At 41.8% G+C, this 13,581-nt stretch overlaps 2 protein-coding genes across 2 annotated transcripts in view; both read right to left on the bottom strand.

Moving 5' to 3' along the window:
- Positions 1–203: 203 nt before the first annotated feature.
- LOC118413196 lies at positions 204–6,659 on the bottom strand. The gene is made up of 6 exons (XM_035816411.1): positions 6,557–6,659; positions 5,513–5,635; positions 5,112–5,234; positions 4,647–4,835; positions 4,041–4,193; positions 204–713 (listed from the first exon to the last, which is right to left on the bottom strand). Exons 1-6 carry the CDS (start codon positions 6,657–6,659, stop codon positions 400–402), a joined length of 1,005 nt encoding a protein of 334 aa, XP_035672304.1. The 3' UTR covers positions 204–399.
- Positions 6,660–9,788: 3,129 nt separating this feature from the next.
- Positions 9,789–13,581, bottom strand: part of LOC118413195 (leukotriene-B4 omega-hydroxylase 3-like) — a 7,263-nt gene continuing 3,470 nt past the window's right edge. Inside the window, exons 8-12 of the mRNA XM_035816409.1 lie at positions 13,419–13,576; positions 12,963–13,096; positions 12,753–12,817; positions 12,158–12,240; positions 9,789–10,209 (exon numbers count right to left, since the gene is read on the bottom strand). Coding sequence (XP_035672302.1) covers positions 10,029–10,209; positions 12,158–12,240; positions 12,753–12,817; positions 12,963–13,096; positions 13,419–13,576 — 621 coding nt within the window. The 3' untranslated portion in view covers positions 9,789–10,028. The remainder of the gene's footprint in view (positions 10,210–12,157; positions 12,241–12,752; positions 12,818–12,962; positions 13,097–13,418; positions 13,577–13,581) is intronic.

The following is a 13,581-nucleotide window of genomic DNA, read 5'->3' as shown; positions in this document are numbered from 1 at the left end:
ACTGGTAGTAATCTCACCATTCTGCCATTGGTTTTCTATTTCCAATTACTAGTAGTAACTAAGACCTCAGTTCATGTTTATGGCATGTGATACATATAGACAATCATTTCGTTTTTAATTGCTTTGCCTGAGGCCCACAAACCAAAAAATGTAGTTTCTTAGTTTGAAACACTCGAGACAAACAAACACAGGATTGACTGAGATAATAGTGAATGGAACTTCATTGTACTGTATAGTTCACCACAAAAGAACAGTTTACATACATATATTGTATATTGTCAAGCAAGCATGATTACTATAACATTACCACCCCCCCCCCCCCAACTTCTTTGTCATAGTTGAACTGAAGGAATAGATATACACACAACAAGCCTCTTAAAAGCATCCCGTGCGTGGTGCTTAATAACAAATGATTTCAACCATCACTTTATACGGATTCTCACTGACAACTATGATCCTCATCCGAATCCCTCTCCCTGACCGCCCATTTATACCAGGGTTGTACTCCAGACTACAGGAGTAGGACCTGATGGAGAAGTGTTGGTCCAGCTCCAACACGGTGTCCGTCCCTGCCGTCAGTCGCAGCCCGGGGGCCTGGAGAGAGGCTAGCAGAGCTGTGTAGTCTGGAACCAGGTCGGGCATGCCCTCTGCAGTGGTGGCGGGGTACTGACTCGGGAAGCCCTCAATATCTGCACTCATGTTCACCAGTGTGCCTGGATAAATGCAAACAGCATTGAAATACTTAAAGCTCATGGTCCATGCGGGATAAGATGACACCCGTCACTTATTCTGGGTCATTGGCACGCCCCCTTCAATAAGTCCCATCTAATTGTTGTTTTTTTGGAGGGGGTGTATTTTAAATTTTTGCAAAAACATTTGGGACAAAAGACATTTGGATTTTAACTTCAAAAAAAATGACCAACAGCACTTCAACTTTGTTAAATAAGGGATTGCTGGTTTATTTTTTCAAGTACTTACGACACTTATCTTTCCACTTAGTATTTTTTTTGCATTTTGCCGCCTTAGCGGCAAAATGCCCTGAGACCAGAATAGTTGCCGTTGTGATGGAGTGATGGAGTGATGTTGTGATGTTGAGATGAACGGACCTGTTCAAAATCTGCAATGCATTTGTATACAATTTAAAAGCTCTGTCGTGAGTCATTGTCTGTGGTCCGTAATGGGGCCTGATATTTGATTAGATTAAATGAATGAAGTATGATATTCCTAAGATTGGTGCAGCATATAATCCAATTATTGCTCTTACATTTTAACGTTGTATTACCAATTCATAAAGATGAAATGTTTTCCAAATAAATCGTGTATATATATATATAACAGTTACATATAGCCTATCCCAGATTCCTTTGCGACTTAGTTAATATTCATGCGTGCGGCGGTGGTGTTTTCCGTGCGTGTAGCGATTTTCGATTGATCGCCGTGTAAAATTGAGAAAGGCCTAGAACTTCAAACTTACCAGAATTGTAGTATGTAGTATGGAGGCCCTGGCAATGTAAAAATTTTAAGCAGGGGATAAAAGATTGTTGAGATATGGCCTTCGGGAAAATGCCTCGCGAGACGGGAAAGTCACTTCCGCGTTTACCTGTTCGAGCGCTCTGCGGGCATGGCGTTGCGTCAGCCTGATTTGCATCTCAGCCTTATTTGGAAGCAACCCATATATGGTAGGATTGGATAGACAAGAAAACAAGCTACAATTTGGTACGTGAAACTTTCTTGTACCGCAATTTTAAGGTGGTTTACCTCCAGTTTGCAAATTTAGATGGCATTTTTCACCATTGATGTCTTATTTTTTCAAAAAGTTGCATCCATGTGTGTAACAAGCGGTTTCTAGCATCCATGTGTGTAACAAGCGGTTTCTAAGCTTTAAAATGATGTATAACATGTGTAGGTTTGTTGTGAGTTAGCGATGTGAATGTTCAACATGTGCTACTCGCTCCGTGTGGTGTGCCGAGTCCGGGCCGTGAGTTACGGCCGTAGGACCCTGCATATAAATTTAGTTAGGCGGGTCCATAATTATCAAAATATTCTCGTTTCCATGTAAATAATTAGCGTATTGATATTCATTAATTGTATACAGATAGCCTTTATAAGTGTAGATACATTGTATGTTCGGACACGTTTGTTTCAGGTTTGAGACGCAAAACTTTTGTTTTCTTTGTCACCAACTTCATGAAAGGAAACATCATTTGTAAATGTGTCCAACGTGAGCATATTTACGTTGAGATGATCACTGAAGTTCAATTTTTACCTTGTAAGATCCAAAAAATCAATAACATAGCAAGTTGTGTTTGTTGTTGAATGTGATATCAAGGGCATAGAGGTTTTTGCTGATATTTCCAATGTTAAAAGTTTTCAGATTTGCAAGATGCTGCATTGGGAATAGCACCTGGAACATCATAGAAGAAATTGAGATGGCACAGAGGGAGAATTACAATGTATCAACCATTCAAAGCTGTGCAGCTTAGAAGAGGAGCTACCAAGTCTTTTCAAACATATGTTGTAATGTCAAAGAATTATCAATTGTTCAATAAACTTGAATAAACCAGTTACAAAGTCAGGTGGTCATGGTTCATAGGTAATATCTTTATATACTTTTGGTCATTAGATGTCGTAAAAGTAGTATTTCCTGGTGAAATGTGATAGTTTTGATGGCAAATTTAGAATTAGCATGTGCCAAAACCCTTTAGTAGTAAGGTATGCTGATATTCAATGCTTATGGTCAGACTGTGAAAGGGAATAACTCAAGAAGGGGTTGACGGATCATCATGATTATTGGTATGTAGATAGATTAAGTGATGCTTCATGTAATTAAATATTAATTATGCAAATCAGAAGCTAATTTGCATAATTGATGTGGAAATTATCTAAACTATTTCTATTCTGTTATATTAAACATGTGATACTTGTCACTGAGATAGAGAAGAATGTTGATAGGTAATTTTTTATGTGGACTTATATAAGTGACAGGTGCCGATGACCTTTGACCTTTTGAGATATGTTACAAATTAGTATTTTTGATTACACATAATCTCGTAACCATGTCTCTAGAATGTCTGCAATAAACTGTGTTAAGAGAATCTACTACACATTTCCAATATCTGAAATATCTTAGTTATAGGATGAACAGTTTATTGATTATCGCTCTTCAAAAAGGGGTCATCTGGAAATGATTGGCCACTTTTCCAGCTGTGCATGTGCCATGCTGAAAAAACTTAATTTTCAGCAAGTTGACCTCACCTGTAGTGAAAGAAAAAGGCAAATAAACATCTTATCTTTACTTGATTGCTACAAAATACTACTTGGACTGTGCAGAAAAGAACTTTTGAGTGGCACAATGTTTTTACTTTCTTAATTATTGCTAATTAGAAATGCGATTTTCACACCTGGCGCCACACCTGCGGACACCGCCCAGCAACTTTAAAGGGCCATATCTCTGGAACGGAAGGTCCGATTTTTGTTCTGTAACTTTTATTTTTCATAAATCAACACCCTCTATTAGGGAACACAAATGTTCTGATTCCCCTGGGTACAAAACAATTTCGACTGGAAACCCTATGACATTAGTAGGATTTCCAGTGCGAAAATGGAAATTGCCACGATTTTTCATTGATCGCCCTGTATTATCGAAAAAGAACTGGACCTTCTAACTTACCAGATTTGTAGTATGTACTATGGAGACCGTGACAATGTAAAAATGTTAAAGCAGGGGTATACGATTGCTGAGATATCATTTTCTGAAAAGTGCGCTATGGTGCAGAGAAGTGACTTCCGGGTTCAGGGGTTACTACACAAATACCTCTGACGTCAGCCTGATTTGCAGAGCTACGGTCCGGGATCGAGTCCAGGGGAGGGTGATTTTAAATTGTTCTTGTTTCCTTTTTACATCCATTTAATATAAACAATAGTTTCAGCACATTCCAATAACTAGAAAAAAACCGTGTACACACGCAAACCTTGGCAAAATGCCAGCTTTTTTAAAGCACTTGTTTATTTTGCAACTGGAAGACGCAAACTTTTCTCACTTTGAATGGGGATAGCGTCCTTCCCATCCAGGGCAGGAGTCGTGAAGGCAAAAGGACGGTCTTGCGGGTCACCCTGGTACTGCAGCAGGGTGGTGTTCCCAGTCTGGTACCAGTGAGGACCGACCTGTCGGGGCGAGTCCTGGCAACTGGGAACTGGAGAAGAAGGGGGCAGGTTTAAAGACATTAAATCTCCAAGCATATGTATGTTCATAGTGAGTAATCTAACAACTTAATCACCTGTGATGTAATGTCATGTTTTACACGTGCTTTTGAGGCTTTTCATACATATATCTAGTGGTCAACGTTTTTCTCCCCTTCCCTAGGAACAGGCTACGAGCTTAAATGTATCATGAACGTAGTTCTGTGTATTTTTTCTACATCTACTAACGTGACGTCTTTTCTTGAGTAGTGCTCGTCGCCTGCTAACTGATAGAATTGGCATATATCACCATCACAATACAGGGGCTCTTAAAAAACAATCAATGCAAATTTTGTATTAATTGTATTTGAGAGCCCCTGTATTGTGTGGGTGATGCCAATTTTATCATTTTTTAAAAGGACTGTTGTTGCTATGTTTGAAATGTGGGTATCTAACAAGGTAATCACCTGCGTCGATCTTGTACACGGACATTCTGTACCTTCCTCCGCACTTCTGGTTCCTGTTGCCACGGCAATGGCTGTTACATTCACTGTCACACACCCGCTGACCCAGCCGGTTGAAGTCCGCCTCCCTCCCGCAGTGGCAGTCATGTAGGCTCCGCCACCACCAGCCCATAGAACGGGAAACCTCGGTGGCTACAGAGCAGGGAAAACGTCCTTGCCGTTATTCTCCTGAATGGTGCTCATGATTTACAAATCAACTGTCTAATGAGAGTCGTGTCTGAAATGTTGTTAAAAGTTACCTTCACCAAGTAACGCTGTTAACATAATTACAAACTGAGAAAGAAGATTTTGCATGGCTTCTCTTCCAAATGTAATTTGGTTCGCTTTGACCATGAATTAAATTATAAGCCATTATGTTCCTCATGATCTAAAGAAAATATGGTCATTGAATATGAAACATGGACCAACCAGCGTAGGTGTAGCCAGCATTCTGGCATGCTGCTATGCACGTCTCAGTCGTCATGGCGCTTGACGTCATCACCTTTCTCGGAAAGCTGTGACTGGAGCCGTCCTGGTAGCACCCAAGGTATTCTAAGAATAACGAAATATTTGTCATGAAGTATCATCTAGTAACTAACATGACATTCACCAAATAGCAATACATTTACTCTGGATATGAAGTTGGAAACGGTCAGATAGAAGTTTTAGTTAGCATCCACTACTATCTTTCGTCGGTGACTCTCTGAAACTTAGCATAGCAAGGGATTATTGCCAATGTCGGGTACAGAAGGAATTAATTTCTAAATGTAGCTTGTCTGTCCGTACATTGTAACACTAAGTGTAGAGGGTAGGGATGGGGCAGGCCTTACCGTTTGTCTTCAGCTCCTGAACATGCTGCACCACACTGGTCAGTCCCAGCTCCGCTAGAGTCCTGGGCAGTTCACGTGCCAGCTGATTAACTTCCTGCTGAAGTTCTACAAACTCCGTCGTCTCTGGACAGATACAAGAGAAGGTGCAGTTAGTACCAAGGACAGGCATACGCAGGGAAGTTCTCAACAGAGCTACGTCAAACCTGATGTAAGAAAAATCGTGTTCAATGTTCTCATTACTTCATCAGTGTTGTCAGTTTGTATTGCCAGCTTTTCTGTGGGTTTGTAAGACCATTGTTAGAGTATGCTTGCCCAGTGAGGCATCCAGGCCTCACTGCTTTCCAGTCAAAGTGTACTGAAGCTGTACAAAAGAGGGCGTGCAGAATAATTCTAGGTAGACACTATGTTGGCTACGACAGAGTCCTAGAACAGCTGTCACTTACTTTGCTGTACCTGAGACGCCGCAGTCTTTGTTTATTTTAATTTGAAGTTTGCATTGTCTGTGTCGAAGTCCCCACTATTCTCTGACTGGTTACCCCCGAAAAGTGTTCATGGCAGGGAGCTACGTACAAAGGACAACTACACACAGTTTAGGTGCCGATCATCCAGATTCAGGAACAGCACACTTCCTTTCATTGTATCATTGTTAAATGAATCTTAATGAAGTTTTAACTATTGTTTTATGTATCATACACCCTTGCATGTATGGCTGTAATGATGATGTACATGCGCACTTGTTTTTGGCGCTAAACCATTCATTCATTCATTCATTATTATTGATTTGTGTGGTTGCAAACCACATAGAGAATGTGACAGTTTCCTGTGCATGCAGGTGTGCAACAACAACCGTCTCAAAATAAGGTATTTGTGAGTGAGTAGAAACGTACGAAAGTAGCTGTACTTTTTGCCGCGTGTCAACTCAGGCTCTATTCTATAACAATTACAGCGACATTTTAGTCCTGGCAAATAGTCAAACCTTCTCGAAGTACTAGTGTATAGGCAGAAATAAATAAAGAGGTTTACATATAGAGTACATGACTTTACCTTCACACTCATACGGAAGGACGCACACGCCGTTGCGCCAGAGATACCCTTCCTCACACACACATCCTTGGGAGCCCGATTCGCACTTCATGCGCGCGCACATGGTAGGCTTGCCGTTGGGGTTGGTACAGGTGGGTCGACATCGCCTGCCGCACCACAACATGCGACTATGAGCGGGGCACCTTTCTATTGAAAGAGCCGGTCCACGGTAGACCTCAACCGGGTCTTGGGTTGTCTGGTCAACTTCTGGGTAGTGGGTAGAAGACTCGGCTTGTAGAGACACGGGTGACGTCACCATCACCATGGTGAGTAGTGTCAGTGTTTTCATGGCCATGATGACTCAGTATATCATTCTGACAGAAGGAGAAAAAAATCATTGAGGCTATGAGCTGTTGTATCTGCTGGCAGTACACAAGGCTGCATACATGCGTAAATTCAGGGTATCCGCCAGTGATTCAATATACAGCCTCTTTAATAACAATGGTTTCCAATACAAAAAAGAGGACAAAGCAAGTGTTAATAACTCAACTTTCTGACGTTACTGGCACCCAAACATACCCTCATATGAAAGCCCATCATCTCAGCTATCCAAAAAAGCATATTTCACCATGAATCTAACGGCACAAACTTCCGGGAAAGTGAAAAATTGACCATTGACCTCAAAACCGCACTACAGCCCAGTGAGGCCTTGTGCTAGGACAAAAAAGTCCCAACTTTATATCCCCTGACAACCACAAAAACTCAGCTTTTTTTTCCCCTAATCAGAAAGTAGAAACCCTCCCATGTCACACCCACCTCAAAACTGCCAGGATTTCTACCCATTTGACCAGGAAAAAAATCTTGACGTTTTAGACCCTGAACTATTCGCTTGCGGATCCCCTTCAGCGCTTCAATCTACGGATGTTACATGGCACATGTAAGGCGCGCTACAGTCGCTTGCAAAACTTTGGCCGCCACCACCAGCCTTTATGCGTGGTTATGGATAGTAGGATTTGACAGTAATTAAGTTGAATATTTGACAAGGAGAGTAATTCCGCTGGAAAGGAATATCCTATGACTGCGCTGGCAAACGTCAGAAACCCATAGCAAATTATTCCCCCCCGAAGCCAGCATATGCCTTTTTCTACTAGAGAGACTAATAAAACTGCGTGTATCACTTTCCGATAAACAGAGGTCTAAGATGCAAAATATTTACAGAACGCAAACATCCTTTTCAGGTAACTATCTATATAAATGTCCAAGCAGATGAATCGGAATTGTCTGCATTTCTACATATCTCTATAACTACCAGGAGCGCGCTTTCTTGGGGCTACAAACATGTACGAAAAGTGCGACGCACTGAGTAGAACCGGAGGAAACTGAGGTAGTAAAAGCATATTCTCCAAGCAGGGGAAGGAATGAGCCTTTTCTTGACCTTACACGACCATTTTTTTCTGTTTGCCAAGAGGTCTGGTGCGAACAAGGGATCAGTAACAACTTACCGGGTAGTGCGTTCAACTGAGAGCTCCGTGGAGAGGTTTGGCCGCAGCAGACGACTCCTGTGTGGGGATTCAACTCGGACCCCAAAAAAAGAACTTATATTCAAGTGGGCCACGCCTCGCCCATCATTGTTGCCGAAACACCTTGATGTAATATGATATAAAAAATGACGCACGCGGGTCCTTATGTTAGAAAGCGGTGCCTGTTAATTAGTATGTATAGAATGTTGCAATCGACAATAGGAACGTAAACAGCTTCACGGGATGCAGCTGACTCGATTGAATGGTGTGCAGTTGGTTGTGACAACAACAATGAGAGATCAGGAGAGTTGTCATAAGATCTGCATTTAACATGATAAGCTAACCTTAGCAACCATGAATAACAAACCTCTTCCTTGACTATTTGCATTGTGTTTATAAGTGGGGAATCCCCGGCTAGCTCCCAGCCGCGTGGCCTGTCCTTTGTGTCACTTTACTTCCTTGTGACGTCAGGGCGCCAAAAATAAACTAGGTCTAGCTGTTGACTTTTAAGGTATATAATACGGCAGGATATAGGGCAGGCCTTCGGGTGGCCTGTGGTTTTCACCTCCTGTGTTTGACCTCTAATGTATACCACATCGTGTCAAAAACACACACACTTTGTATTATACACTGTTCTGTAAAATAATCCAGACTATTTCCTCCTGGTTATAGAATTGAGGTATTGTTTTTGGTGGGTCCGTGTGTGGGTCCGTGTGTGTGTGCGTGCGTGTGGTTTGCATGATGGATATTTGGGCAAGATTGCATCATGATCTCGTCCGTTACGTACCATATCTTTTTACAACACGTCAAGATATAGACGGGACAGTATCTTTATAGTAGTGTCCATATACGATACGTTCTGTAAGTGCACCCGGCTCTAATTTTCTGAAAGACAGGAATTTTCTTATCGGCCTGTCACGCCCACTACCCTCCCCCCACCCCCCACCAAACTAATCTTCAAAGTGTCTACTGTGCGTATTCGACCATATATGTGTTTGTGGTAGCTTAAGTTTCCATTTACTGGTACAGAAGTAGTAAAAGAGCCACAAAATGGAAACCAGATAAATACCCGCAAGGCTTGGATTGTTGTTTACTAACGAAACAACTATGAATGCGACAAATGAAGGACTGTTGGAGCTTTTCGGATCCCCCCTTCTTTTATTGAAGAAATATTGATGACCATCTAAAACCCCTACATGTCAATGACCTGCCGTCTGTAAGTGTGACCTGATATCGTTAATTTGTTTCCACGAAATCCACAGATACGTTAACTGAAGGGATAACCCTGAAGACACATGAATAAATAAATAAATGAATAAAATAAAAGATGACTGAATCTTAACAATAGGGTATTTTCAAAGCAAATATCGTATGGACGTCATATTGGGACATGCCTCGAGCAATCCCGACAGTACTAGTATCTTACATGTTATTGGATTATCTTGGTGAGAAAGCTTTTCAACAAAAGATTTGTTTAATGAACTACCTGAAGCACTTTTATATAATGTACAGAAACCCGTAATGCGTTTTGATAGTCTACCATTGCCAGTGACCGTGCCATCCCAAATGGCACTAGGGCTGAAACACATATCTAGAATTGTATGGCTGAATCAGTATGGTCTCTCATTATTCAGATTTCAAAATATTTAGATTTTCCATGATCGCCCTTCAAACAGCTAGAACCTCTAAAGATCTTGCATGTAACTTTCATTTTGAATTTCATTCCACGTATTTCAAGACTTTTGTCTTTTCACATATGTATGCTTCCGATGATATAGATACTTTATTATATGATATAAATTCATACATAGTTAACAATAACTTTGGATTAGCATCATGTTACAATATGCCAATCACTGTCTTTGTCACATGCAATACTATTTTTCCGATATATCTACCAAATTAGCATTCAACTTACAAAATAAACTTTCAATGAAAAGTGAAAGTAACGTTACACCTGTACGTCCGCGACATTACGTTTTGGTCTTGAGCGGGTGAACTTTCACCCAGATCCCGTCCTCAGCCTGATTGGTCACCCTGGTACAGGGAACGGCTGGAGGTTTGGTGTGGTCCAGCTCCAGCTGGAAACGCTGCAGGATGAGCGCCACCGCCACCTTCATCTCGTTCATAGCGAAGTTTTGCCCGATGCAGTTCCTACAAGCAAATCATGAATCAGCTAGATAGGAGACTGAAGTTAAGGGGAGGTCTCTGAGTTTCACTATCTACTTAAAAAACAATTCATGTGTACTTAAATCACAAATCCCACTTATCCTTAAACGTGGGGCTATTTATTACCTCCATGAAAAAATGGAGGTATAGTTTTTGGTGTGTCTGTGTGTGTGTGTGTCTGTGTGTGTGTCTGTCTGTGTGTCCGCATATTTGTGGTCAGCATAACTTGAGAACTACGATGACATTTGTTATGTAGGTAGGGGTTGGGAAGACGAAGGTCAGGGTCAATTTTGGGCCCCCTGGTGTGTGACCTTGGTACTGCAGTGCAACTTCCGGTTTTGCTATCTCGGTGTTCTGAACATGCTATGGTCAAGATTTTTAAGTATTAGATAGCTCTTGTGCTCAGGAAAAAATGACGTAACTTTGGGCCCCCTAGCGTCTAGTTTGGGGATAGCAGGGGCATTTTTGTCAAAAACTTCTGACGAGGATAACTCAAGAAGGGAACAACAGATTTTCATGATTTTTGGTATGTAGGTACCTTAGACAATGTTGTACAAGATTAAATACTAATTATGCAAATTAGGAGTACATTTGCATAATTAATTAGGATATTATATCATGGCAGTTTTTTCAATGTATCTCTTGACCTGGATGTGATATGGTCTTAACATTTGGCTGGTAGATAGCTTGCAGTGTCATGACAAAGTGGGGCAGGTTTCAGCCCCCTAACATTTAATTTCGGAACTGCAGGGGCGTTTTTGTGAAGACATTCTAAATAGGATAACTGCAGAATGGATTGATGGATTGGCAAAATATTAGGCATGCGGGTACCTTAGGCAAAGATGTTTATAATGATATACATGTTATGCAAATGAGGACTTAATTTGCATAATTAATTAGGAAATTGTATAATTCCATTGTTTTCAATAACTGGACTTCAATAAATGTAACACATGTTAATTATGATAGGTGGAATATAAGCAGATACCAAATATGGTAATGATGAACTTATTTGCATAATTTATGTAAAATTTGCAAAACTGCTTTATGATTAATAATGGGAATTTTATAATTGTGACATGTGTACGTTAGTCAATGATGAACAATACCATGCATGAATTATGTTAATGTGTTAGTCAATTGCATGAAATTTACGAAAGCTCTAAATTTTCATGGAGGTATGAGGTCGCCGAACTCTAGTTAGTCACTGTTTCCAACGAAGAAGACACGCCCCCAACATTTGCTTACTTTTTCTTACCTTACTGCATTTGTATGTTCCCTTGCAACTAGGTTTCGAACATGAGTTTGCAAATAAAGACCCCAATAAAAATATGACACCACTTTAAAGAATGCCTACATATACCTGCTTCTTTCATAAGTGCTGTCAATCTCATTTGGAAAGTTAAAAAATTTACATGAAAAAATTCACACCCATGATAGCTTCACATCATTCTACTAAACATAGCCTCACCCACGGACGTACGCGATATCCCTTGGGGAAGCTCTGCTGAAGCGGGCTGAGGTTGCCACTTTTGCGGACGTGGCCTCTTACTAGATGTCAGAGAATCGGCCTTAACTGTACATTTAGGTGATTCTCTGATTGACTGACAGCTGGTTAGAGGCCAAGCCCATAACAGTGGAAACTTTACCCCGGGTACTCTCCTACTCCTAGCCTCCATCAGACCTTTCTACGGGGGTGCGGGAATTTTACAAAACAAATTTGCCAAAAAAATCGAGAAGTTGGTCTCGGGAGTCAGCCCATGCTTCATGGCCCTTCATGATTTCCCCACCGCGGCCGACTAACTCCTCTGGTAGCAAAATTCCCCTGGCAATCCCCCCCCCCCCCCCCCCTATAATAGCCATCGTAGTCAGTCTGGTAGAGACTAGTCCGCTCCAATGTACCGCAGCCTGTAGACGAGTCGCTGTGTCTTACCTTGGTCCTGCGGAGAAGGGCAGGAAAGCGTGGGGATGTCTGTTCTCGGAGTTCTCAGGTGAGAAGCGGTAAGGATCATACACCTGTGATATGGAAATTAAGAGTCACTTTGCATGATATATAGACATATGTATGCACGTGCGTGCTCGTGTGTGGGTGTCGCAGTGTGTGTGTGTGTGCGTGCGTGCGCGCGTGTGTGTGTAAAGCTAGGGGCACAACCCGCCGTACTTGCAAGTGCGTGCTGTCTACGTGCCAAAACGTGGGCAATCTTCTTGGATCCGTAAGTGGTAAGTACCGCCTCCGTACGAACACGTAGGGAATCCGACGGATTTTGGATTTTGCAGACACGCAAAACTTTGTGTGCCTGCTCTTGCCAGTCGTTCCCCACGTTTTCAGAAAAACGTACGGACAAATTGCACGTACGGCGGGTTGTGCCCTTAGCTTAAGAGACGTGTTCCTGAAAATGTTCATCTGCAAACAAATATTCGAATAAAAAAACTGTAACCTTTCCCTCATAAGTTCTAGAAATAGATCAAGCTAGAGTGATCTCGACGCCATGACAGTTGGTAAACGAATAATTATTCTGCCTAAATACCTTAGGATTTGGCCAGACATCTCTGTTCCTATGAAGGTCACCAAAATCGACAAATGTTGTGCTCCCTGAGGAAAGAAATGCATACATTAACCGTACACTGAAATCAGTGGAAACCCTACCATTTGCTATTGATGTGTGAAACTTGATACACAAAAATCAGCGGCTGTCGATCATTTATGAAACTATACAATGTACGCAAATGTACCTCACCCTTTGGTAACGACTTTCCGTCAGAAAACATCAGGTCCTGCTTCAAGGTCCGTGCCAGTCGACGAACGGGTGGGACACAGCGCATGCTCTCTTTGATGCACATGGTGATGAAAGGTAGTTTACCAATGTCGTGCCTACCGTAACAAACAAACAAACAGTAACATCAGTAACATAGAGAACAATACAAGGGATCCAACACTTCTTCGTTTAGGCGTTTGGATTTGATGGTTGGATCCCTGGCCATCAAACCACTCGGTAGTTTATGATTAGCCATTATAATACGATATGAAATAAAGCAATAGGCATTAGAGGAGTACGTTCGCACTATTCTCCAAGCAGAGGTTGGGTCGCAGAGATAGTAGTGGGCGTGATCTGTACTGGAGGAAGCGAGCCAGTGAAGATCACGACCACAACCATCTCCGTGACCCAACCTCTGCTTGGAGAATACGTTCTTACCATGTTACTTCTGCCCGTCCCCGAAGCAGCTCTTCCAGCTCCCTCCTGCACTTGTCCTGATAATCCTTGTGTATGGGCAAATGGTGGAGTGTCCAGCTGATGCCACTGGCCGTGGTGTGGTGACCAGCGAACAGGAAAGTGTTGACTTCATCTTGGATCTCGG

This window comes from Branchiostoma floridae, chromosome 4 (genome assembly GCF_000003815.2).
Source record: "Branchiostoma floridae strain S238N-H82 chromosome 4, Bfl_VNyyK, whole genome shotgun sequence".
Lineage (NCBI taxonomy): Eukaryota > Metazoa > Chordata > Leptocardii > Amphioxiformes > Branchiostomatidae > Branchiostoma > Branchiostoma floridae.
Note: the sequence above shows the minus strand (reverse complement) of the source record. Positions and strands in the feature narration are given on the sequence as shown.